A 26299-nucleotide genomic window follows, 5' to 3' on the forward strand; every position below is an offset into this window, starting at 1 on the left:
GTACATGTCTATAAGTGGTCCGGCCAACTCGTCTACAAACTCTTTATAAAACTCAGCCCGAAATCCATCTGGCCCGGGTGCTTTGCCACTCTGGAGCTGCCTCAACGCCTCCTGCACCTCCTGAATTGTCAGGAGGGCATTCAAAGAGGACATCTGCTCCGAAGTTATGCCTGAAAGATCCAGATTCTTAAAAAAAAAGACTCCATCGTCTTTGCTCTATTCACATAGCCCTCCAATTGGTGCAGCTCAAAATAAAACTTTCTAAAAGCTGACTTGATCTTTTTAGGGTCACAAGTCAAAATACCAGCACTATCTCTAATGGATGTAATGGACTGGGGAGCTTTCTTCTTTCTGGCAAGGTATGCTAGATACCTGCCTGGCGTATTGCCATCCCTGAATAATCTCTGCTTCGCAAATAGTATCTCCCTCTTTGGTGTCTGAGTAAGAGTTGCATTCAAGGTAGCCCAGAGGGCTGTAATCCGCTGCAATTTAATTATGGATGGCCTATTAGCATATGCTGACTCAGCTGCTTTCAGGCGAGCCTCAAGCAGATGCTGTTGTTCTTCCTTTTGTCTTTTCTGGGTCGCAGATTATGAAATAATTAAGCCGCGCGCATATGCCTTAGCAGTCTCCCACATCACCGATGGGTTGCTGGCCGTATCTATGCTAATGTCCCTGTGTTAAACTCCTGCAAGAAATATTCTATGAACTTATTGTCCTTCAGTAGGAAAGGGTCCATACACCAATGTCGGGAGTCTATCTTATCACCGCTAACCTTGACCTCCATATAGATTGCAGCGTGGTCAGAAATAGCTATATTCCTTATTTTACAGGACAGTATCGAATTCAGAAAGGTAGAGGGTACAAAAAATACCGATTCTGGTGTGGCACTTGTGTGGGTTCGAGTAAAAAGTGAAATCTCTACCCTCAGGGTGAAAACACCTCTACACATCAACCAGTCCCAGATCCCTATTCAGTCCAATCAGCTGCCTAGATCTCAGAGACATACTTGCAGAGCTCCTAGGTGTCCGGTCTACCTCGGGATCAATAATACAATTAAAATCTCCCCCTATAATTATGTGATGTACCCCAAGGGCCATCAGCCTGCAAATGCATCTGTTATGAACTTAAAAGGATGTGCTGGGGGGCAGTATACATTCAAAATCCCGTACTCCTCTCCATATATTAGAGCTGTAAGTATTACAAACCGTCCAGACTCATCTTTTATCTGGCTTGGAATGGAAGATTTTTCCAAATAAGAATGGCCACTCCCCTACTTTGAGTTGAAGGATGAAAACAACACCTGACCAAATCCTCCCTGCTGCAGCTTCAAGTGCTCCTTATCAGTTAGGTGTGTCTCCTGTAAAAGGGCTACATCAACCCTCTCTTTTTTAAGACTTGATAATATCTTTTTCCTTTTTATTGGCGAGTGGCTCCCTTTAATATTCCAAGTGCACCACTTAAACAAATGATTGGCCATGATCGCTCAAGGAAGTCCGAGACGCCCCAGGTGGAAGAACCCCACACAACAGACATTGAATAAAAACCATAAACAATTCACGTAAGTTTTAAGAAACAACCTTTACAAAACCACTAAAAATTACTCCCAAAAAAAATAACATAAAATATAACTGAGGGGACTTTCCCCTTTACAACTCCTACTATCCAGTAATCCCACCATAACTCCTTCCAGCTGGAGCTATGAACTTGCCGCAGACATCGCAAAATAAAACGAATACCAATGTCTTATAACAACGAAATTAAAAGTGGGCATCCAGCCCATCCCTTCCATATTATTACCCTAGGCATTCTTGGAAAACTCAAAAAAATTCAAAAACACACCTTGGAACAACCAGGTAAACCAAGCAAATTATAAAATAAGTTAAAAGACAAGAAAAATAAGTTAAAAGATAAGAAAAGGGAGAAGGTGGAGAAAAAAAGGAGGTAAAGAAGAAAAATAATCATCCATATAATTCAAGTCCTTCAGTCTATTTAAGAGCATCCAAAAATTCTTTTGCTTTTTCTGGTCAACCGGAGTTATACGTGACTGAGGCGAAGCGTTGCTGGCTATCTCAAGGAGTACTGAATATTTAAATCCTTCAAACGCTTCTTTACCTTGTCCATCACCTTCCGCTTACGTACCATGACTGGGGAGAAGTCCTGGAATAGCATTATTTTGGATCCTTTATATACCATAGCTTGGGGATCCCTCCCCAAAGCTCCAGAGGCCTCCAGCAGCATTTGCTTATCCCTGTAGTGCTGGAATCGCACTAGACCGAGCGGGGGTGCTATTCCGACCCGGGCCAACAAACAATAACCAGGTGGGCCTGCTCAACCCGCACACGGCCCAGCCCCGACTCCATCTTCAGCAGTTGTGGGAGTCATTGCTCCAAAAATATCCACAGGCTGGCCTTCTTCCTCCTGCTCAGGAAGACTCAGCAACTGAATATTTTTCCAACAAGCTCGATTCTGGAGGATGTCAATCTGTTCTTCCAAAGTCCCGATTTGGTGTTCGGGGAGTCCCTCGGGGCGGCTGCATCTGTTGCTGCAGGGGTGGGCGGGGGGGTCCCTGCCTGTTGCGAACTGATAAAATTTGGTGCAAAATGGCTGTAGGAACTGGGAAAAAGCTATTTTTAGCTATTTAAAATGTGAGAGGAGGGTGGGTACCCCACTTTGTCTGGGTCCTGGGCACAGCTCAGCAAGCTACTGGGTCGATGCCATCTTGAATCCCCAAACAAATACTTTTAAATTACCTGTACATTCAGTAACGCAGGAGAGAATGAGCGCATTTTCATCAAATTCTACTAGTTTCACACTGGATTTTAGGAACCTCTTTCTACTTAGATTTATGGATAAACTTAGTGGAGTGGAATTTAAAAATCTAGAATCTTCTGTTTCAGAGGTATTAGTGCTGCCAAGTCAGTCATAGCTGACACACAAGATTATATAGATAGTGCTGTGAATGCTCGTAGATTAAACAAGACAGGAGCTAAAAATGACTATACTGTTAGCCCAGTGTACTTAACAGTTGGTAAAGGATTATAACACTTTAATGACATTCACATTTCATTTGCTGTACTGACAAACAGTGTAAATAATTTTCCATTATAATCAATGCTGAAAGCAGATTTCTGTGGTGGTAACCCTGTTGGCAGGTTTAATGTACTTTTGTAGCATACTGCTTGCAAAAACGTCCATTAAATGTGTTAGCTGGTTAAGAGTGGTAACCTTACACTAAATAATTTGGTAAACATATGGTAAGCAGAGTGCATCTGATGAAAAAAATTAAATTGTAGCACTATTACTATTTTCTGCAAAATAATAACTCCTTACAATGGATCACTAAAATATATAGTCCAAAATTTATTGTTTTCACAACAGACTATTGACAGAGGAACATTTCCTTTTAAATCAGGTTGTATTTATTACAATTTTATTGAGATAAAACATGAAATAACTTCATTCATATAATTTATTCATCCTAATGAGCTGAACAAGTCATAGTTCCATGCATTCCACATACAGATAAATAGATAATAAAATACCTGCTCGAGTAGTAGTGGAATTATTATACCTTTCTTTCACTGAACACTTTTAAAACTAGCCACTAACAGTAGTTTACACTGTAAAATACAAGTCAGTATGTAGATAAGAAATCTCTCATTCTCTCCTGGTTTTACAATATAATATACAATACAATACAGCACAGGAACAGGCTCTTCATCCCAGCAAGCCTGTGCTAATTCCTAGTCCTTATTTAGACCCCACTACTTATTGCCCGTATGCAGTTTTTATCCCTCTGTTCACCTCTTGTTCACTTGTCTATTAAGATATGCTTTAAAGGTTGCTAACGTGGTAATGTGGCAACCACAATTGCATGCAATACTCTAAATGTGTTCTAATTAATGTTTTGTTCAGCTGTAACATAACTTGCCAACTCTTATTCTCATTCTTGGCCAATGAAAGCAAGAGTGCTTTCGACTACCTTGTTCATTGGTGTAGCTACGTTCAGGGATCTGTGGACCTGTAACGCCAAATCCCTGTATGTCAATGCTCCTAAAGGTCCTGTCATTTATTATACAATTTAATTTTGCAGAAATATTCAAACCATTGTTATTCTCATGACCAATGCTTGGATAGACTGTAGCTTTATGGTATAAGACTGTGATGAATTATTCCAAAGCTTTCAAGGAAATAACTCTTTGACACAGTGGACAAATTCCTCCCAGCCCTGGACATTGTGGATCATGGCAAAAAAATTGCGAAAATTGGGGAAGCTGTCTGATGAAGACCTTCTCAATCTCAATGGCAAAAGTTTTCATTTTCTAACCAAGTTTTCAATGGCAAGATAAGATTCTTGCGAGCAAGTGGAGAGAGGCCTATGTGCATGGATTAATACTCATACTACGTCATTTTGCCACACTAATTATGCAGTTTTAAAGTCACCAGCTAGACAGAAATTAGACATCAAGAATTTCCAACATGAAAATCAAATGGTTACCTGGTGACTCCAGCTCACTGTTTACTCCTCTGAACATTCATCTTAGAGACTGCTACCAACATCTCAGGGAACATTCCATGGTCAGAGTCAACACGCACCTCATGTCCACAGACCTTGAAATTTGACACGCACCAGCCTCACTGCACCATCATGGCGTCTCACTCATCCTTACAGTGGATTCTGTAATTCAATATTGTACTTAGGTAGTGCACTGGCATCTCTCATTACAATGCTGTGGCAAGACACGTTGTGCACAGGGCCAGGTATTCAGCTTCTGAATTGGACTAGGGTGGATTTAAGAGATCCTCATGTGCTTTCAGCACTCATTTTCAGCCCACTTGAATACTCAGAGCATCTCTACTTTGCCTCATCTTGTTTTTCCTTTCTGCGCTTTTCTCCCTAATCCAAACTAACAGGCTTCTGTATTTCTGTTTTGCCTTGCCTTTCAGTGCTGACAAAGTCAAACAGTTTGGCATGATTGTCAGCAGTCGTCAGGCAAGGGTTGGAAATGTTGTTGACAGCACCATGCTGTGTCAATGTCATAGTTGCACCATGAATTCATCATACACGTGCCAAAATGCACTGGATAAGCATTACGTGGGAGTCAAAGGCCTCGTGGCATTATCCTTACATGAGTAAACCAGAGATCCAGGTAAAATCTAGGGACCCGGGCTTAAATCTCACTACAGCAGATGGTGGAATTTGAATTTCTGGGACCTCAAAGTCATTGTTCTAAAAATTATTGACAAATGTCTAGAGAAGGAAACTAGCCTCCGTGAGACCAGCTTCGTCCGTGAAGATGCTACAAGTATGGTGATGAAACATCTGAAAATGAACCTTCCAGCTCAGCGAACAAACCTACATCCAGATCCTCAACCTGAGCTACAAATCTTCTCAAAACTCACTAGCCTCTGTAAGAGTTCAGACCTATAACAATGTGGTTGACTACCTTTCTAAATGGCTTATCAAGCCATGCATTTGAATCAATTACAACTTCAGTTGTATCAACTGCTAGAAAACAAAACTAGTTGGACCACCTGAAGTTGAGTAAAGTACCTGAATGACAATGGTAAATGCAGCTCTGTAGCCTACTTACTAACACCTGGAGGTTTGTGCCAAAACTGGGAGAGGATTTTACAGATTACTAAAACAACAGCCTGACACAACCATACTTCACACACTTCAAAGAACATCTCCACTCTAGGTATGGCCTTTCCCACTAGCAGGAAAGATACAGCAGTGGTAATGGCACAGTGGAGTCTGATGGTTACAGATCAAACAGGAGCAACAAAACTTTCTGCTGATTACCAACTATGGTCTCCCCTGCCTCCTTCGAAGCAGATGAATCAGTACACCTTTATATGGAAAACCACTTGCAGGAAGCATCAAGGCTGGGTATAGTGAAAAATGTTCTCTGGGTTTGGGACTTCAATGCGCACCAAGAATGGCTCAGCAGTATTACTATTGACCAAAGCTGGAAGTGTGTTGCTGGAAAAGCGCAGCAGGTCAGGCAGCATCCAGGGAACAGGAGAATCGACGTTTCGGGCATAAGCCCTTCTTCAGGAATGGGGAAAGTTTGTCCAGCAGGCTAAGATAAAAGGTAGGGAGGAGGGACTTGGGGGAGGGGGCGTCGGAAATGTGATAGGTGGAAAGAGGTCAAGGTGAGGGTGATAGGTCAGACTGGGGTGGGGGCGGAGAGGTCGGGAAGAAGATCTCAGGTTAGGAAGGCGGTGCTGAATTTGATGGATTTGACTGAGACAGGGTCGGGGGAGGGAAATGAGGAAACTGGTGAAATCCGAGTTCATCCCTTGTGGTTGGAGAGTTCCTAGCCGGAAGATGAGGCCAAGCTGGCCAAGTCCTCAAGGACATGGCTGGATCTGCTGTAGGTGCTGAGGGAACCAGGAGGGAAAAACATCCTTAACCTTACACTCCCAAGTTAACTGCTATAAATATATCTGTTTGTGATGGTACCAGTATGAGTGACCACTGCACAGTGGTCTCCTGTGAAGACAAAGTTCCATTTCAAACTGAAAAATCCTACATTGTTTGGTGTAGCACAATCACCATGTGAAATGGGATAGATCGAACAGGTCCAAACAGATCTAGCAACTCAAGACTGGGCATCCATGAGGCACTGTGGGGCATTAGCAGCAACAGAAATGTATTCCAATACAACTGTCAATCTATGGCCATAAGACCATGAGTTTGAGTGCAGAAGTAGGTTATTCAGTCTATTAAATCTGCTCCATTATTCAAATGATACCATGTCTGATCTGGTAATCCTTAACTCTACTTTCTAATCTTTTCTCCATTATGCTGGATTCCCTTCCTGATTAAACGAACTGTCCATCTCAGCCTTGAATATACTTGATGACACAGTTATACAGTCTTCTGAAGTGAAGAAATCTACAGATTTAGAGTCAAACAGCATGGAAACAGACCCTTTGGTTCAACTAGTCCATGCCATGTTCCCAAACTAAACTAGTCACACCTGCCTGCATTTGGCCCACATCCCTCCAAACCTTTCCTATTCATCTACCTATCCAAAAGTCTCTTAAATATTGTAACTCATTCCACACAAAAAAGGCTTCCCCTCATCCTTTTTAAATACTGATTGAATACATTTGCTATAAATGCCTTGAACAAATTCATGGAAAAAAGTGCTTTGTTATTTCAGTAAAGTGTTAGGAGACAGTCATGTGTGATCCGTTCTGAAAATCACTATTTTCCTCGGAATTATAGAATCACGCAGGATAAAAGAGGCTCTTCGGCCCATCTGTTCTATATCGTTAAAAATCAACTCAATCTACACGAATCCCACTTTACAACAGCAATGACAGAGATAGGGGAGTAAATAACTAACTCTGAAATGAAGGTAAAAATTAACCTAAGAGTGAGCAGGAGTCACAATGGTTCTAGAGGAGAATTTAAAGGCCATCTGTTATTTACCAGCTCCGAGCTCCTCCACGTCTGGCCAACATCGACCGGTAACTATGGCAACTTGCAGCCGCAACCCTCCTCGCAACAGCGGCCGTGTTCTTCACATAGATATCCAAGAAAAAAACCCGGATCGCCGCCTGATCTGCATTTGAGACCTCCAGCAAGGAGGCACGGCCGTCAGGATAACCGTGAGTACAAAATACTCATCTTTCCCTACCTTCCCACACACACCTCATCAACACCACCCCCGCAAAAGTAAGCCCAGATCTCGCGAAAACACTCCACTCCGCCTCGTCCGCTCCCACGTGGCAAACCCCAGCGAACCGATTGGTTAATCCTCTGCAATCCGATTGGTTCGCTGTATACGATTTGATTGGCCGATTGGCCATAATCCGATTGGCTACCTCTCCGAAATCTGAGTGGTTGATCCGTATTCGTGGGCGTGGCCACCTTGCCGGCGTTGCGTGTTGACGTTCCCGGTGGTGGTGGTGGGCGGGCTGGCTGGCTGGCATCACCTCAGGAGATATCCCACCCACAGCTTCCAACCTCATAGTCCAGGATCTCCGCACTGCCCGGTTCTACCTCCTTCCCAAGATCCACAAGCCTGACCACCCTGGCCGACCCATTGTCTCAGCATGCTCCTGCCCCACTGAACTCATCTCTACCTACCTCGACACTGTCCTATCCCCCTTAGTCCAGGAACTCCCCACATACGTTCGAGACACCACCCACTGCCTCCACCTCCTCCAAGACTTCCGTTTCCCCGGCCCCCAATGCCTCATCTTCACTATGGATATCCAATCCCTCTACACCTCCATCCGCCATGACCAGGGCCTCCAAGCCCTCCGTTTTCTCCCCTCCAGACGTCCCCAACAGTACCCTTCCACCGACACTCTCATTCGTTTGGCCGAACTGGTCCTCACCCTTAACAATTTCTCCTTCGAATTCTCCCACTTCCTCCAGACCAAAGGGGTAGCCATGGGCACACGTATGGGCCCCAGCTATGCCTGTCTCTTTGTTGGCTACGTAGAGCAGTTGATCTTCCGTAATTACACCGGCATCACTCCCCACCTCTTCCTCTGCTACGTTGATGACTGCATTGGCTCGTGCTCCCGCGAGGAGGTTGAGCAATTCATCAACTTCACCAACACATTCCACCCTGACCTTAAATTTACCTGGACCATCTCTGACACCTCCCTCTCCTTCCTGGACCTCTCCATCTCCATTAATGACGACCAACTTGACACTGACATTATTTACAAACCCACCGACTCCCACAGCTACCTGGATTACACCTCTTCCCACCCTACCTCTTGCAAAAATGCCATCCCGTATTCCCAATTCCTCTGCCTTCGCCGTATCTGCTCCCAGGAGGACCAATTCCACCACAGAACACACCAGATGGCCTCCTTCTTTAGAGACCGCAATTTCCCTTCCCACGTGGTTAAAATGCCCTCCAACGCATCTCGTCCACATCCCGCACCTCCGCCCTCAGACCCCACCCCTCCAACGGTAACAAGGACAGAACGTCCCTGGTGCTCACCTTCCACCCTACCAACCTCCGCATAAACCAAATCATCTGCTGACATTTCTGCCACCTCCAAAAATACCCCACCACCAGGGATATATTTCCCTCCCCACCCCTTTCCGCCTTCCGCAAAGACCGTTCCCTCCGTGACTACCTGGTCAGGTCCACGCCCCCCTACAACCCACCCTCCCATCCTGGCACCTTCCCCTGCCACCGCAGGAACTGTAAAACCTGCGTCCACACCTCCTCCCTCACCTCTATACAAGGCCCTAAAGGAGCCTTCCACATCCATCAACGTTTTACCTGCACATCCACTAATATTATTTATTGTGTCCGTTGCTCCCGATGCGGTCTCTTCTACATTGGGGAAACTGGGCGCCTCCTAGCAGAGCGCTTTAGACAACATATCCGGGACACCCGCACCAATCAACCACACCACCCTGTGGCCCAATATTTCAACTTCCCCTCCCACTCTACTGAGGACATGGAGGTACTGGGCCTCCTTCACCGCCGCTCCCTCACCACCAGACGCCTGGAGGAAGAATGCCTCATCTTCTGCCTTGGAACACTTCAACCCCAGGGCATCAATGTGGACTTCAACAGTTTCCTCATTTCCCCTTCCCCCACCTCACCCTAGTTCCAAACTTCCAGCTCAGCAGTGTCCCCATGACTTGTCCGGACTTGTCCTACCTACCTATCTCCTTTTCCACCTATCTACTCCACCCTCTCCTCCCTGACCTATCACCTTCATCCCCTCCCCCACTCACCTATTGTACTCTATGCTACTTTTTCCCCACCCCCACCCTCCTCTAGCTTATCTCTCCACGCTTCAGGTTCTCTGCCTTTATTCCTGATGAAGGGCTTTTGCCCGAAATGTCGATTTCGAAGCTCCTTGGATGCTGCCTGAACTGCTGTGCTCTTCCAGCACCACTAATCCAGAATATGGTTTCCAACATCTGCAGTCATTGTTTTTACCTCTAGCAATGGGAGCCTGTCACTTTTGAGGGAAAGGGAGAAGTGGAAATAGATAATTGAATTCTTGGCAACGTTAGAGAGACTAAGCAGCGGGTACGTACGTTTTTTGAAGCCTTTCAATTTTGTATGAGGTAACACTGGAAAATTATAGAAAACCTTTTATTGTATTCGGTGTGGATAATTTGGAGTGACTGTAATCCTCCCCCATTTCCTTGTGGTAGGTCTCCCTTCCCTCTGTTGATCAGCTGGGAGGGCTGACAGGGGGAAGGAAAGTCTCTGGTTCCAGAGCGAGGCGCTCTTTCAGCGTTGAAACGATAGGCACAGTAAGCCGGGGATTTGGTGTTTATTAAACGGTGTCATTGACCAAAATACGTTACTTTAAACGCCAGCTGTCTTCTGTTTGCAACCATTTACAGTTATTTGGTTGATTTATTGTCATGTATACCGAAGTGAAAAGCTTTGTTTCCGAGCAGTACAGGCAGACCATAGTAAGTAGGGAAGTTCAGATCAAAGGCTGTTTTAAAAAGAGTTAAACATCACGCAACATCAGGTTATAGTCCCAACAGGTTTATTTCGAAGCACTAGTTTTCGGAGCACTGCTCCTTCATCAGGTGGTTGTGGAGGTTATGCTCACAGAATTTATAGCTGAAAATGTGTTGCTGGAAAAGCACAGCAGGTCAGGCAGCATCCAGGGAACAGGAGAATCGACGTTTCGGGCATAAGCCCTTCTTCAGGCTTCGTCGATTCTCCTGTTCCCTGGATGCTGCCTGACCTGCTGCGCTTTTCCAGCAACACATTTTCAGCTCTGATCTCCAGCATCTGCAGACCTCACTTTCTCCTCACAGAATTTATAGCCAAAGGAGTCCAGTGTCATGGAGATGTGATACAGTAAACAATTTTAGATTAAAACTTTCATCTTTTATAATGGGATATGCTGGTTTCTGTTCTTTGATATGACAATCCCAGAACTTCTTTTAAATTACGTTCTCAAGATAGCTCAGTTTTTTTAAACAATAGGTGTGAAATCTATTTGTGTCCCAATGCTGTGGCAGACCCTCTGTATAGTTTTGTAGAGTTTTACATGGATGCATGCATTTTTTGAACAAAACAAAATATAATTCTGCAAAAACAAATTCACCCCATAAGCTAATATGTGTATGCATGTAGGAGCGACAAATGTATGTGTGTATTATTTGTGTGTGTAAGCTTGGTTAAGAGTGTGTGTGTGTGTGAGAGAGTGTGATAGGGTATGTGTGAGAGGGTGCGTGTGTTGGTGTGTGTGTATATATGAGAGAGAGCTTGTGTATGAGGGAAGGTCTGCATGGGTGTGAGTGTATGTAGGAGTGTGTATGTCATGCAGTGAAGTCACCTGTAGTGTTGCATGAACCCAAGGTCCCAGATGAGGCCATTCCTATGGATACCAAACTTTGCTTCTGCTCAGCCACTCACGTTGTTGAGAGTGGCAAAAGTGAGGACTGCAGATGCTGGAAATCAGAGTCCTTCACCAGGAATGTGTGTCAATCACACCTATTGTTTAAAAAGCTGAACTATCTTGAGAATGTAATTTAAAAGAAGTTCTGGGATTGACACATTCCTGATGAAGGGCTCCGGCCCGAAGAATCAATTTTCTTGCTTCTCGGATGCTGTCTGACCTGCTGTGCTTTTCCAGCAGCTCACTCTCAACTCTGATCTTCAGTATCTGCAGACCCTACTGACTCCACTCTGCATTGTTGCTTGTCCTGAGGTCCACCTTGGAGGATAGTCACCCGAAGGTCTGAGGCCAAATGTCCTGGACTGCTGTAGTGTTCCCAGACTGGGAGGAAACGTTCCTGGCTGGTGATTGTTGTGTGGTGTCCATTCATCCATTGTCGTAGTATCTGCTCAGTCTCACCAATATACCATGCCTGCAACGTATGAGATAGACCACATTGGCCGGGTCACATGAGTACTTGCCGCATATGTGGTGGGAGGTGTCTCCACGTTTAAGGATGTGTACCATAGCGTGCGTGCGCACATATACTCATACCCATGCAGACCCTCCCTCATACACAAGCTCTCGCTCTTATACACACACGTACAGCCCCCTGCTCTCACACTGACAGTGCACCTTCTCACATACCCCATCATGCACGCACACTTAACCAAGCTTACACACATGCGCACGCAAACCCACATGCACACTCAATCTGTTGCTCTTGCATGCCTGCACATATAAGCTTATTGGATGAATTTGATTTTGCAGAATTATATTTTATTTTACTCAAAAACTGCATGAATCCATGTAAAACTCTGTAAAGCTATACAGAGGGTCTGCAAGTCTGACATAGCATTGGGACACAGACAGACTTCACACCTATTGTTTAAAAAGCTGAGCTATCTTGAGAATGTAATTTGAAAGAAGTTCTGGGATTGACTTCTCAAAGAACAGAATCCAGTATATCCCATTATAAAAGCTGAAAGTTTTAATCTCTGATTGTTTACTGTATCACATCTTCATAACACTGGACTCCTTTTCCTATAAATTAAGTGAGCATGATCTTAACCTCCACAACCACCTGATGAAGGAGCGGCACTCCGAAAGCTAGTGCTTCCAAATATAACTCGGACTATAACTTGGTGTTGTATGATCAGCAAGATCAGCATCACTTGAGGTGAGAGAATCCATTTATCGTCTAATAATGGCATGAAAGAAGCTGTTCCTAAACCTGCTCTGTGTGTGTGTGTGTGTAAGCTTCTCTATGCCCTGCCTGATGGAAGAGATGGTAGGAGATTATTACTGGAGTGCAATGGGTCTTTGGCAGCCTTTCTGCGGAAACAAACTGTATAAATGGAGTCCTTGGTTAGGAGGTTGGCTTCTGTGATGATCTAGGCAGTGTGGACAACCTTCTGTAGTTTCTTATGGTCCAAGTCAGAGCAGTTGCATCCGGACAGTTTGCTTTCAATGGAGCATCTGTAGAGGTTGATTAGGATCCTTATGGTCATTCCAAATTTGCTGGTAGTGGTTTGATGTGATACTTGAGCGACAGTTATTGACCCAATGTTTCATGGTTGCTGTGGTTGTGGATGTGTTCGCCGAGCTGGGAACTTGATTTACAGATATTTCATTCCCTCTCTAGGTGACATTTGCAGAGCTTTGAAGTTTCCTGTGAAGCGTTGCTGTGTCTTAGAGTCATAGAGATGTACAGCATGGAAACAGACCCTTCGGTCCAACCCGTCCATGCCGACCAGATATCCCAACCCAATCTAGTCCCACCTGCCAGCACCTGGCCCATATCCCTCCAAACCCTTCCTATTCATATACCCATCCAAATGCCTCTTAAATGTTGCAATTGTACAGATTCCACCATCCTCTGGCAGGTCATTCCATACACGTACCCTCCTCTGTGTGAAACAGTTGCCCCTTAGGTCTCTTTTATATTTTTCCTCTCTCACCCTAAACCTATGCCCTCTAGTTCTGGACTCCCCAAACCCAGGGAAAAGACGTTGCCTATTTACCCTATCCATGCCCCTCATAATTTTGTAAACCTCTATAAGGTCACCCCTCAGACTCCGACGCTCCAGGGAAAACAGCCCCAGCCTGTTCAGCCTCTCCCTGTAGCTCAGATCCTCCAATCCTGGCAACATCCTTGTAAATCTTTTCTGAACCCTTTCAAGTTTCACAACATCTTTCCGATAGGAAGGAGACCAGAATTGCACGCAATATTCCAACAGTGGCCTAACCAATGTCCTGTACAGCCGCAACATGACCTCCCAACTCCTGTACTCAATACTCTGACCAATAAAAGGAAAGCATACCAAATGCCTTCTTCACTATCCTATCTACCTGCGACTCCACTTTCAAGAAGCTATGAACCTGCACTCCAAGGTCTCTTTGTTCAGCAACATTCCCTAGGACCTTACCATTAAGTGTATGAGTCCTGCTAAGATTTGCTTTCCCAAAATGTAGCACCTCACATTTATCTGAATTAAACTCCATCTGTCACTTCTCAGCCCATTGGCCCATCTGGTCACGATCCTGTTGTAATCTGAGGTAACCCTCTTCGCTGTCCACCACACCTCCAATTTTGGTGTCATCTGCAAACTTACTAACTGTACCTCTTATGCTCGCATCCAAATCATGAATGTAAATGACAAAAAATAGAGGACCCAGCACCGATCCTTGTGGCATTCCACTGGTCACAGGCCTCCAGTCTGAAAAACAACCCTCCACCACCACCCTCGGTCTTCTATCTTTGAGCCAGTTCTGTATCCAAATGGCTAGTTCTTCCTGTATTCCATGAGATCTAACCTTGCTAATCAGTCTCCCATTGGGAACCTTGTCAACACCTTACTGAAGTCCATGTAGATCACATCTACTGCTCTGCCCTCATCAATCTTCTTTGTTACTTCATCAAAAAACTCAATCAAGTTTGTGAGACATGATTTCCCACGCACAAAGTCATGTTGACTATCCTGAATCAGTCCTTGCCTTTCCAAATACATGTACATCCTGTCCCTCAGGATTCCCTTCAACCACATGCCCACCACCGAGGTCAGGCTCACTGGTCTATAGTTCCCTGGCTTGTCCTTACCACCCTTCTTAAACAGTGGCACCACATTTGCCAACCTCCAGTCCTCCGGCACCTCACCTATGACTATCAATGATAAAATATCTCAGCAAGAGGCCCAGCAATCACTTCTCTAGCATCCCACAGAGTTCTCAGGTACACCTGATCAGGTCCTGGGGATTTATCCACCTTTCAAGACATCCAGCACTTCCTCCTCTGTAATCAGGAAATTTTGCAAGATATCACCATCTATTTCCCTACAGTCTATTTCTTCCATATCCTTTTCCACAGTAAATACTGATGCAAAATATTAATTTAGTATCTCCCCCATTTTCTGTGGCTCCACACAAAGGCCGCCTTGCTGATCTTTGAAGGGCCCTATTCTCTCCCTAGTTACCCTTTTGTCCTTAATATGTTTGTAAAACCCCTTTGGATTCTCCTTAATTCTATTTGCCAAAGCTATCTCATGTCCCCGTTTTGCCCTCCTGATTTCCCTCTTAAGTATACTCCTACTTTCTTTATACTCTTCTAAGGATTCACTCAATCTATCCAGTCTATACCTGACATATGCTTCCTTCTTTTTCTTAACCAAACCCTCAATTTCTTTAGTCATCCAGCATTCCTTATACCTACCAGCCTTTCCTTTCACCCTGACAGGATTATACTTTCTCTGGATTCTTGTTATCTCATTTCTGAAGGCGTTCCATTTTCCAGCCGTCCCTTTACCTGCGAACATCTGCCTCCAATCAGCTTTTGAAAGTTCTTGCCTAATACCGTCAAAATTGGCCTTTCTCCAATTTAGAACTTCAACTTTTAGATCTGGTCTATCCTTTTCATCACTATTTTAAAACGAATAGAAATATGATCACTGGCCCCAAAGTGCTCCCCCACTGACACCTCAGTCACCTGCCCTGCCTTATTTCCCAAGAGTAGGTCATGTTTTGCACCTTCTCTAGTAGGTACATCCACGTACTGAATCAGAAAATTGTCTTGTACGCACTTAAGAAATTCCTCTCCATCTAAACCTTTAACACTATGGCAGTCCTAGTTGTCTTTTGGAATTTATTTTGTTCCGTTCCGGCTGCTTCCGGTTACCGCTCCTGGTTGTTCATTGTAATGGCCGGTATATTGGGTCTGTGCTTATTAATGGAGTCTGTCGATGAGTGCCATGCTTCTAGAAATTCTCTGGCTGTTCTCTATTTGGCTTGTCCTATGATCATTTTGTTCTCCTAGTTGAATTTGTGTTTCTTGTCATCTGTGTGTGTGGCTACTGGGGCAGCTGGTTGTGGCATTTAAAGGCTTGTTGATGTTCATGGATGTGGATTGCTAGTTGTCTGCCAGTTTGTCCTGTACCTCGGTTAACCGAAATTTGGATTAACTGAACAAGATTTCAAAGTCCCAATGCTTGGGTAATCTGTGACAACATCAAAACCTGAGACTGGAGGATGTAAAAGTCTCCTGCTCCATCTTACATTGTATCAGTTGAAGTATGATACTCCATTTGAACCAAGATCCTCTGTTGTAACATAATAGCTCCGTATTAAATAAAAGAACTTACCAAGCGAGAGAAATTGGCTCCAGGGCCACAGCATGCCTGTAGCAAGAGGATTGTGCGACACCAGTGGCCACTGGGGGAACTGCAACCTGGTCTCACACCCATTCTGCGCGGTGGCTGGAAGGAGGTGGCTGGAGTCAGGGAAAGTCCCGGATGATTGGAAGATCGCTGTTGTAACCCCCTTGTTCAAGAAAGGATCAAGGCAAAAGATGGAAAATTATAGGCCAATTAGCCTAACCTCGGTTGTTGGTAAAATTCTAGAATCCATAATTAAGGATGAGGTATCTAATTTCTTGGAAGAGCAGGGTCGGATTAGAACAAGTCAACATGGATTTAGTAAGGGGAGGTCGTGCCTGACAAACCTGTTGGAGTTCTTTGAAGAGGTGACAAGTAGGGAAACCCAGTGGATGTTATCTACCTAGACTTCCAAAAGGTCTTTGATAAGGTGCCACATGGGAGGCTGCTGAGTAAGGTGAGGGCCCATGGTGTTCGAGGTGAGCTACTGGTATGGATAGAGGATTGGCTGTCTGACAGGAAGCATTTGCTCACATTGAATTCCATCAGCCATTTCCTGAAGCAGAGAGTTGGGATAAAAGGTTATTTTTCGGAATGGCAGCCGGTGCCAAGCAGTGTCCCGCAGGGTTCAGTGTTGGGGCCGCAACCGTTCGCATTATATATTCATGATCTGGATGAAGGGACTGGGGGCATTCTAGCGAAGTTTGCCGATGATACAAAGTTAGGTGGACAGGCAGGTAGTACTGAGGAAGTGGGGAGGCTGCAGAAGGATTTAGACAGTTTGGAGGAGTGGTTCAGGAAATGGCTGATGGAATTCAATGTGAGCAAATGCGAGGTCATGCACTTTGGAAAAAAGAATACAAGCATGGACTACTTTCTAAACGGTGAGAAAATTCGTAAAGCCAAAGTACAGAGGGATCTGGGAGTGCTAGTTGAGGATTCTCTAAAGGTAAACATGCAGGTTGAGTCCGTGATTAAGAAAGCGAATGCAATGTTGTCAATTATCTCAAGAGGGTTGGAATATAAAAGCACTGTTGTGCTACTGAGACTTTATAAAGCTCTGGTTAGGCCCCATTTGGAGTACTGTGTCCAGTTTTGGTCCCCACACCTCAGGAAGGACATACTGGCACTGGAGCGTGTCCAGCGGAGATTCACACGGATGATCCCTGGAATGGTAGGTCTAACATATGAGGAACGGCTGAGGATCCTGGGATTGTATTCATTGGAGTTTAGAAGATTAAGGGGAGATCGAATAGAAACTTACAAGATAATACATGGCTTGGAGAGGGTGGACGCTAAGAAATTGTTTCCGTTAGGCGAGGAGACTAGGACCCGTGGACACAGCCTTAGAATTAGAGGGGGTAAATTCAGAACAGAAATGCAGAGACATTTCTTCAGGCAGAGAGTGGTGGGCCTGTGGAATTCATTGCCACAGAGTTCTGGGCAGTGGAGGCTGGGACGCTAAATGTCTTCAAGGCAGAAATTGATAAATTCTTGATGTCACAAGGAATTAAGGGCTACGGGGAGAATGCGGGTAAGTGGAGTTGAAATGCCCATCAGCCATGATTGAATGGCGGAGTGGGCTCGATGGGCCAAATGGCCTTACTTCCGCTCCTATGTCTTATGGTCTTATGATCATCAGATCAGTTATCTGAACATCTGATTATCCGAAGAAAATACTCCCCGTCCATGTCATTTGGATAATCAAGGTTGTTCTGTATAGTGGTTCATGCAGTCTGTGGAAGTACTAAGAACTTGGTATACTGCTGCATGATGGGATATTTGACCAATGTAAAAGGTGAAAGTGAGGACTGCAGATGCTGGAGATCAGAGCTGAAAAATGTGTTGATGGAAAAGCGTAGCAGGTCAGGCAGCATCCAAGGAGCAGGAGAATCGACTTTTCAGGCATGAAGAAGGGCTTATGCCCGAAACATCGATTCTCCTGCTCCTTGGATGCTGCCTGACCTGCTGCGCTTTTCCAGCAATATAAAAGATGACCTGACTTTCTGGTATTGCAGGATATAAAGATTGAGGTTGTGAAATTATAGTTTGACAAAATGTAGGGCGTGTATCGTAAACTCATTAGTTTCTCTATCCTTGAGCAATATCAGGAACAAAAGGAGTAGCTGCACTGTGCTTATGTTAATGTTGAATACCATAATTCAAGATAACTTGAGTGCTGAATGTAGTCTTAAGTCAAAACAAGCAAAGTTGTTTGTATCATTGTGAAATATAGACTGACTGTTCGGTTGGAGAGAGCACTGTGAGACAATGAAGACTGTGGCAGCCTCTCCATGAATTAAGAAACAAGTCTTGAAGTCTCAGACTAAGTAATTCCTTGACACAGTCTTTGCATGGAATCATGAAAATTATGTTTTGTCTTGCACGTGGTGGGTATAGGGTCTTTTATCCTGGTGAGTTGTTGTCTGAGCGTGGCTGTCGGTTTATGGGCTGTCATGAATCCCAGTGGTCGGAGATGTCTGGCTGTCCGTTCTGAGATGTTTTTTATGAAAGGTAGCATGGCTAATGAGTTAGGTCGTGGCATGTCCCTTGTCGCGTTTTGCCTGTTAGGCGTCTGTGGATGAAGTTGCGGGGATATCCGTTCTCGGTTATTCTGTAGAGGTGTTCTTCTTCTTCCCTTCGTACGTCAGGAGTGCTGCAGTGTGTTGACCTTTTGAACAGGGTCCTAATGCTCTTGTGTGTGTTCGGGTGGTTGTTGCTGTAGTTCAAGACCTGGTTGGTGTGTGTTGCTTTCCTGTAGACCTTTGTGGTGCATTCACAGTTCCATATTATTTTACCTTCACATCCAGAAATGAGAGTTGATTGTTGGTTTCGTTCTCTCTAGTAAATCTGATCCCTGTGAGCATGTTATTGATAATCCAGTGTGGTTTCTCGATTTCTGATCTCATAATGCTAACAAAAGTGTCATCCATGTATCTAATCCAGAGTTTGGGTTGAATTTGTGGGAGGGCTGTTTGTTCCAGTCTTTGCATCACTGCTATTGCTATGAACCCAGAGATGGGTGAGCCCACAGGTGTTCCATTGATCTGGTCATATATTTCATGGTTTCTACATTCGGACTGCTTCCACTCATTGTTTGATCCAACTGAGTGTTACCAGCATTTTCTGTTATTATTTCCGAGTATGTGAACTCTTACTAGGTCTGCTGCGATTTTTGGTTAACTGCAGATCTTTTAGACTTCAGATCTGCCAACTCATTTCTCATCTCTGCCTTGTGACTGTGATCTGTCTCTGATTAAAATTTGCATAAGACTGTTATAAACAAAATATTGACATTTTTCGTAGAATAAGAAAAAGCATTTAATCATGTTTATCACTAAAAAGGTAATAGATGTGTTGCTGAGATGTGACATTGATAGTGAAGATCTGATAATCGATTTGCCTAAATCTGCTATAAACAAAAACATTGACATATACTTAGAGTCATAGAGATGTATAGCATGTAAACAGACCCTTCGGACCAACTCATTCAGGCCGACCAGATATTCTATACTAATCTTGTCTCTTTTGCCAGCACTTGATCCATATCCATCCAAATTCTTCCTATTCATATACTCTTCCAGACGCCTTTTAATTGCTGTAATTGTACCAGCCTCCACCACTTCTGGCAGCTCGTTCCATACACTCACTACCCTCTGGGTGAAAAAGTTGCCTCGTTTAGGTGCCTTTTAAATTTTTCCCCTCTCATCCTGCTGTTGCATATGTTCTCTCTCGCCTGAGAGAAGAGGTTACAATCATTACCAGAGTGCAATGGATTTTGATGGATCTTTGGCAGCCTTTCTGTGTCATTTACCCATTTAAATGGAGTCCATGGATGGGAGGTTGCCTTCCGTGATGGTCTGGGCAGTGCACACAACCTTCCGTAATTTCTTATCGTCTTGGTCAGAGCAGTTGCCACACTAGGTGGTTATGCACCCAGACAATCTGCTTTCTATGGTGCAAGTGTAGATGTTGGTGAGGATCCTTATGGTCATGCCAAATTTCCTGTTAGTGGTTTGAAGTGGTAATTGAGGGACAGTCATTGATCCAACATTTCATGGTTTCTACATTTGCACTGCTTCCACTCAAGTTGTTTGATCCAGCTGAATGTTGTTAACATTTTATGTTGTTATTTCTGAGTATGTGAATTCTTACTTGGTCTCCTGTGATTTTACTTAACTGCAATGAACTATTTCTCCTACGTCGTTTGATCATGTTTATCACAAAAAAAGTAATGTGTTGCTGAAATGTGACATTGATAGTGGAGATATAAGAATTCAAAGTCTCTAGGTTCTAAATAGTGAAAATTGGCCTAGAAAGAAGCAATGAAATGTATTTTGAATAAAAGGAAGAGTATTGTAAACAACATTATTTGATTTGTATACAGAACAAATAATTAGGATTATTTGGAATTCCAGGGCTAAAAATTGGAGGCATTAACAATCTGATAGTATGCTGATGAGCACAGTACTACTTGCAGATTCAGATGTGGGCTAATAATACTGTAGATCAAGTAAAGTCTAGAAGTTCAGAATATTGATTGTGTGTACACCAAAACGTTAATAGAATGGGAGTTAAAAATGAATACATTAAAGAAACTAAAATGAAGACTGAAGTGAATGGTGTTACCTGATATAAATGTTTAAATTAGCTACTTAGGACAATGAAGACAGACGATGACAAATGCAGTGCAGAAGTTAGAAAAAAGATAGAGATAGCCAGCAATACTTTTGTGAAGATGGAAAATCTTTTTAATAAGAAAACCAAAGATTTGACATTTTATGTCCTGCCTTGTATGCGGACAAGAGCTCGCATACAACTGTGCTCATAAAGGGGAAGAGTATCCAACCGAGGGCACAGATAAGAGACTGAATTTTGCTTTCCTACTGGCAGCATATTAAAAGGAGGCAAGTTGTAGCGGGAGTGACCCTTTTGGAGAAGGGCTGTGATCCTGAGTCAAAGTGTTTGAGATCAAAGTGCGGGCTTTGACGAGGGCAGGTAACATTCCGATAGAGCAAAGTAAGGTCATAGTCATAGTCATAGACCCATATGGCGTAGAAATAGACCGTTCGTCTAACCAATCCACGCCGAACATAGTCCCAAACCAAACTAGTCCTACCTGCCTGCTCCAGGCCCATATCCCTCCAAACCTTACGTAGTCATGTATACATCCAAATGTCTTTTAAATGTTGTAATTGTACCTGCATCCATCACTTTCTCAGGAAGTTCGTTCCACACATGAACTACAATGTTACTTTAAAAAATTGCCTCTTATGTCTTTTTAAATCTCTCTCCTCTCACTTTAAAAATGTGTCCCCTAGTCTTGAAATCTCCCATCCTAGGGAAAAGACAGCTACCATCAACTCTATCTATAACCCTCATTATTTTATAAACTTCTATCAGATTGAGAAGCAATCTCCTATGTTCCAGTGAAAATTTCTTTAAATCTAGTAGTTACCAGAGGGGTAGTAATGGCAGTTGAAGCGGTGTGCTCCTCCTGTGAGATATGGGAGATCAAGGAGAAGTCATACGCCCTTGACAACTATGTCTCCAGGAAATTATCTCAAACTGCATGGATCGGTTGGAGCAGCAGTTGGACTCATTGAGAAGTGTACAGGAGGCAGAAAATTTATAGGTAGATGTTTCAGGATTTGGTCGTGCCAAAGGTTCAGTCAGATACATGATTGGCAAGAGGGGCAGGCAGGAAGTGCAGGAATACCCTGAGGCTATTCGTTTGTCAAACAAGTATACCGTTTTGAAGAAAGTGAGGACAGCAGATACTGGAGATCAGAGTCAAAAGGTTTGGCACTGGAAAAGCACAGCTGGTCAGGCAGCATCTGAGGAGTAGGAGAGTCGACGTTTCGAGCATATACTGTTCTGATACCAATGGGGAGAAAGGGGGAAAATATGGACCCTCATAAGATAGCAAAAGCAGCAGCCAAATCAGTGGCCCCACGATGAACTGCTGTACAACAGGGAGGATTGAAGTACAGGTGAGTGGTGTAATGGGGATTCTGTGGCCATGAGCAAGGCTCCAGGATGATGAGCACATGAATTCTGAAAAAGGAGGTTGAGTAGCCAGATATCTGTATTGGTAGTTATGATGTAAGCAGGAAGAGAGACAAGATCCTGCAAAGAGAGTTTAATGAGTTAAGTAGAAAGATGAGCAAGACTTCTAGGCTTTTCATCTCTGGATTACTCCCTTTGCTATTTGCTAGTTAGGCCAGAACTGTGAAGATATGTGGATGAATCCATGGCTGCAGAGCTGGTGTAGGAGGGAGAACATTAGAAATCTGCATTGTTGTGATCTCTTCCAGGGCAGGATGGACAGATACAAGAAGGACATGTTGCACCTAAACAAGAGGGGCACTAATAGCCTTGCAGGGAGGTTTGCTAGTGCCACTCGGGAGGATTTAATCTAGTGTGGTAAGGGGTTGGGAACCAGAACAGTAGGCCATCGTGTGGAGTGATTGAGGAAAAAGTACAGTTTAAATCAATTAAATCTAATAGGAAGAATAGGCTGGACAAGGTTAATGAATGTGGTGAGACTGAAATGTATTTCAGATAAGCTTAGAGCACTGGATTAGTACAAGGAATTAAAACATTGAAACTTGTTTGAGCAAAGGTCAGGGGTGGTAGTTCAATGTTGCAGGGTTTAGATATTTAAGGCATCTTAGAGAGGAATGCAAAGGAGTGGGGGGTGGGGTTGCATTGCAGACTGAGGCTGCACTAAAACAGGACTCTTGGTGGTATTGTCTATCAAGGCTATATGAGTAGAACTCTGGAATAAGATAAGTGCAGTCGTTATGATGGGGTTATGCTATATGCCTTCCAGTAGCCAGTGGGAGATAGAGAGGCACAGATATGTAGGCAGATCATGGAATGATGTAAAAACTGCAGGGTTGTTGTAGTGGGTGATTTTCACTTCTCCAATATTGATTGGACAGCATTAGTAACAGGGGCTCAGACGGGACAGAATTTGTTAGGTGCATCCAGAAGGGCTGCTTAAAGCAATATATAAATAGTCCAGCAAGGGAAGACACCATATTAGACCTTGTATTGTGCGGTGTACCTGACCAGGTGATCGAAGTTTTGGAGGGGGATCATTTTGGAAACAGTGATCACAATTCCGTAAGATTTAAAGTAGTTATTGAAAAGGATAAATGTGCTATATTAAGGGAATGTTAATTACAACAGTATTAGGCAGGAGCTGGAGAAATTGGATTAGGGGTGGCTGTTTGAGGGTAAATCCACATCTGACATATAAGAGTTTTTTAAATGCCTATTGATTGGAGTTCAGGGCTCACACGTGCCTAGGAGGATGAAAGATGAAAATGGCAAGATTTAGGAATGCCGGATGATGAGATTCTGAAACTCTTTTGTCAAAAAAGAAAAGGAAGCATATGTAAGATTTAGGAAATTGAAATCAATCAAAGCTCTTGAGGAATATAATGAAAGCAGGAAAGAACTTAAACACAAATTTAGGAGGGTTAGAAGGTGTCATGAAATGTCCTGGGTAAGTAGGTCTAAGGAGAATCCCAAGGCATATTAGGAGCAAGGGGAAGCTTAGGGAAAGTGTAGGTCAAGGATAAAGGAGAGAATTTATGCCTGTGCCTAAAGAGTATTCAGCATCGGGATTAACCAAGAAGTGGACATGGATGATGGATAGATTAAGAAGGAGTATGTTGATATTCTAGGTCATATTGATATTGAGGAGGAGGTTTTGGGTGTCTTGAAAATATTGAGGTAGATAGGTCCTGGGGCCCGATGGGATCTATCCCAGGATACTGAAGGAGGCAAGGGAGGAAATTGCTGAGGCCCTATCAGAGATCTTTGTAGCCACAGGTGAAGTCTCAGAAGATTGGAGAATAACCCAAGTTATTCCTTTGTTTGAGAAGGGCAACAGAAATAATTAAGGAAATAATAAACAGGTGAGCCTTACATCGGCGAAAGGGAAATTAGTGGAGAAGATTCTTAGGGATAGAATTTACTTGTATTTGGAAAAGAATGGGATTATTAAGTATAGTTAGCGTGGCTTTGTGCAGGGAATGTCTTGTCTATCAAATTTTGATTTTTGTTTGAAGAAGTGACAAAGATGGTTGAAAGTAGGGCTGTGGAAGTTGACTGTATGGATTTACTAAAGAATTTGACATGGTCCCACATGGTAGGCAGGTCCAGAAGGTTACGTTATGTGGGATGCATAATAGATTTGTAAATTAGACACAAAATTGGTATGGTCATAGAAGACCGATTAGTTGTGGAAGGGTATTTTCCTGACTGGAGGTCTGTGACCAGTGATGTTCTGCAAGGATCGGTGCTAGGACCTCTGTTTGTCATATATAAATGACTTGGATGAAAATGTAGGTTGTCTTATTGGTAAGTTTGCTGACAACATGAAAATTTGGATATGTGGATGGTGAGGAAGGTTGTAAAAGGATACAGCAGGATATCAATTGGAAAGTTGGGCAGAGAAATGGCAGGTGGGGTTTAATCCGGACGAGTGAGAAGTAGTGCATTTTAGTGGGTCAAATGCAAGTGGAAGGTATATACTAAACGGTAGGACCCTGAGCACTGATATACAGAAGGATTTTGGGATATAGGTCCATAAGCTCCCTGAAAGTGGCAACACAAGTGGATAAGATTGTAAAGAAGGTGTACGACATGCTTGCCTTCATTGATCAAGTTATTGAATATAAATTTAGCTAGTCTTGTTGCAGCTTTATTAGGCTACATTTGGTGTATTCTATGCAGTTCTGTTTGCCACACTGTATGAAGGAAGTGGGGACTTTTGAGAGGGTGCAAAAGGGGTTTACTACGGTTTTACCTAGATTAGAGTGCATTAGCTATAAGAAGAGGTTGGACAAACTTGGATTGGTTTTGCTTGCGTGTTTGAGGCTGAGGGATGACTTGATGGAAGTACATAAAATTATGAGAGGCATGGATAGTCAGTCTTTTTCCCAGGGTGGAAATGTCAAGTACTATAGGGCATAGATTTAAGGTGAGAAGGTGGAAAGTCTAATGGAAATGTGAGGCAAGTATTTTTACACAGAAGGTGTCTGGAATATGCTGCCAAAGGACATAGTAGAAGTTGTTACAATATCACTATTTAACAGGCAGAGAATATAGGATCCCATTTGTAAGCAGATGGGATTAATTTAGAACAGCATCAAGTTCAGCACATACATAGCCGAGAGGCCTGTTTCTGTTTTTTCTGCTGTGCTCATACGTGCCTGCAAAGAGTTAGGTTATTTGTCGTCTTGAGCCTGCTCTGCCATTAAATAAGGTCATGGCTGATCTCAAAACTGCAATCCAATCAATACCTCAAATTTTCACCCCATGTTTAACAGATTTAAAGACCTGATCTAAAGGTTACATTTTAACCATTTCATCTGCACTTCCTGCAATAATGTAATTGGTTTGTAACCCAATGGAGATAATCTACTTCTGACTAAGTGTGTAGTTCTAGATGATGCATATATTCCTTATACGTGTGACAACTGACTTTGAAATCTGAGTGTCAGACTCTGCATGTATGCTAATGATATCCAATGGTCTTTTCAGTAATTTTTCAATTTCTCTACCACATCTCCCTATTTCTTCATGTTCTTTTGATTTTGGGGCATCTACCTTTTCTAATATCTAGTACACAACAAGCAAAAAATTAAACCAACTAAATATTGAAGGCTGAGCTATTATATTTGGTCCATATTGCAAACACTGTTGCGCTCCTCATTTACTGGCTGTGGCTGAATTAGAGCCTTTGCAATCTAACTGTTGAGTCTGAAATGACCTATTTGCTCCATTACAAAGTCTGCCTACTTTAAGTTTTAGCATTGACCAACCTTGTTTGTGCCTTGGTTTCATCTCTTGCTAAAACCCAGATGGATGCCTTTGCTACTTTTACACTGTTTCACTGTTCTGCTATTTGTCTGTCTAACCTTTTTAAGTTGAATTCAGCCAAACCTCTACCTATATTGTTACTCAGACTAGTCCCATTTTTTTGTTGACCATCCTACATTGCCTCCTGGTGTGGCAAACACCCTCTGAAAATTCTGATTGTTTTTGAATCTGTGTGTGGTATCGCCATTTTTGAACTCTGTAAACTACGCCCTTAAACCATCTCTGTACAGGTTCAATTTTAATCCTATGCATATTCTGGATTCAGTTGCTCTGCTGTGCCTTCAGCTGCTGATGCATTAAGCTTTTTTTAATTGAGCTGTGGGATGAGGGCACAAATG

General features: G+C 43.3%; 2 protein-coding genes across 4 annotated transcripts in view; one reads left to right on the plus strand and one right to left on the minus strand.

Moving 5' to 3' along the window:
- faima (Fas apoptotic inhibitory molecule a) overlaps positions 1 to 7703 on the minus strand; it is a 31028-nt gene extending 23325 nt beyond the window's left edge. For 2 of the 3 annotated variants that reach the window (XM_043693979.2, XM_043693983.2), the window contains exon 1: positions 4502 to 4625. In XM_043693979.2, the coding sequence (XP_043549914.1) occupies positions 4502 to 4538 (37 nt within the window). In that variant the 5' untranslated portion in view covers positions 4539 to 4625. Of the gene's footprint in view, positions 1 to 4501; positions 4626 to 7450 lie in introns of those variants that run through there. The other variant, XM_043693981.2, reaches the window with a different exon arrangement.
- A 2057-nt stretch (positions 7704 to 9760) lies between these two features.
- The window catches only part of LOC122551677 (centrosomal protein of 70 kDa-like), a 62615-nt gene continuing 46076 nt past the window's right edge, over positions 9761 to 26299 (plus strand). Inside the window, 1 exon segment of the mRNA XM_087988572.1 lies at positions 9761 to 10037. The gene's annotated coding sequence lies outside the window, so the exon portion shown is untranslated.

The sequence above is a fragment of the Chiloscyllium plagiosum genome, unplaced genomic scaffold, assembly GCF_037043375.1.
Source record: "Chiloscyllium plagiosum isolate Xiang-an unplaced genomic scaffold, Cpla_swu_hap1 HiC_scaffold_7, whole genome shotgun sequence".
NCBI classification, from domain to species: Eukaryota; Metazoa; Chordata; class Chondrichthyes; order Orectolobiformes; family Hemiscylliidae; genus Chiloscyllium; species Chiloscyllium plagiosum.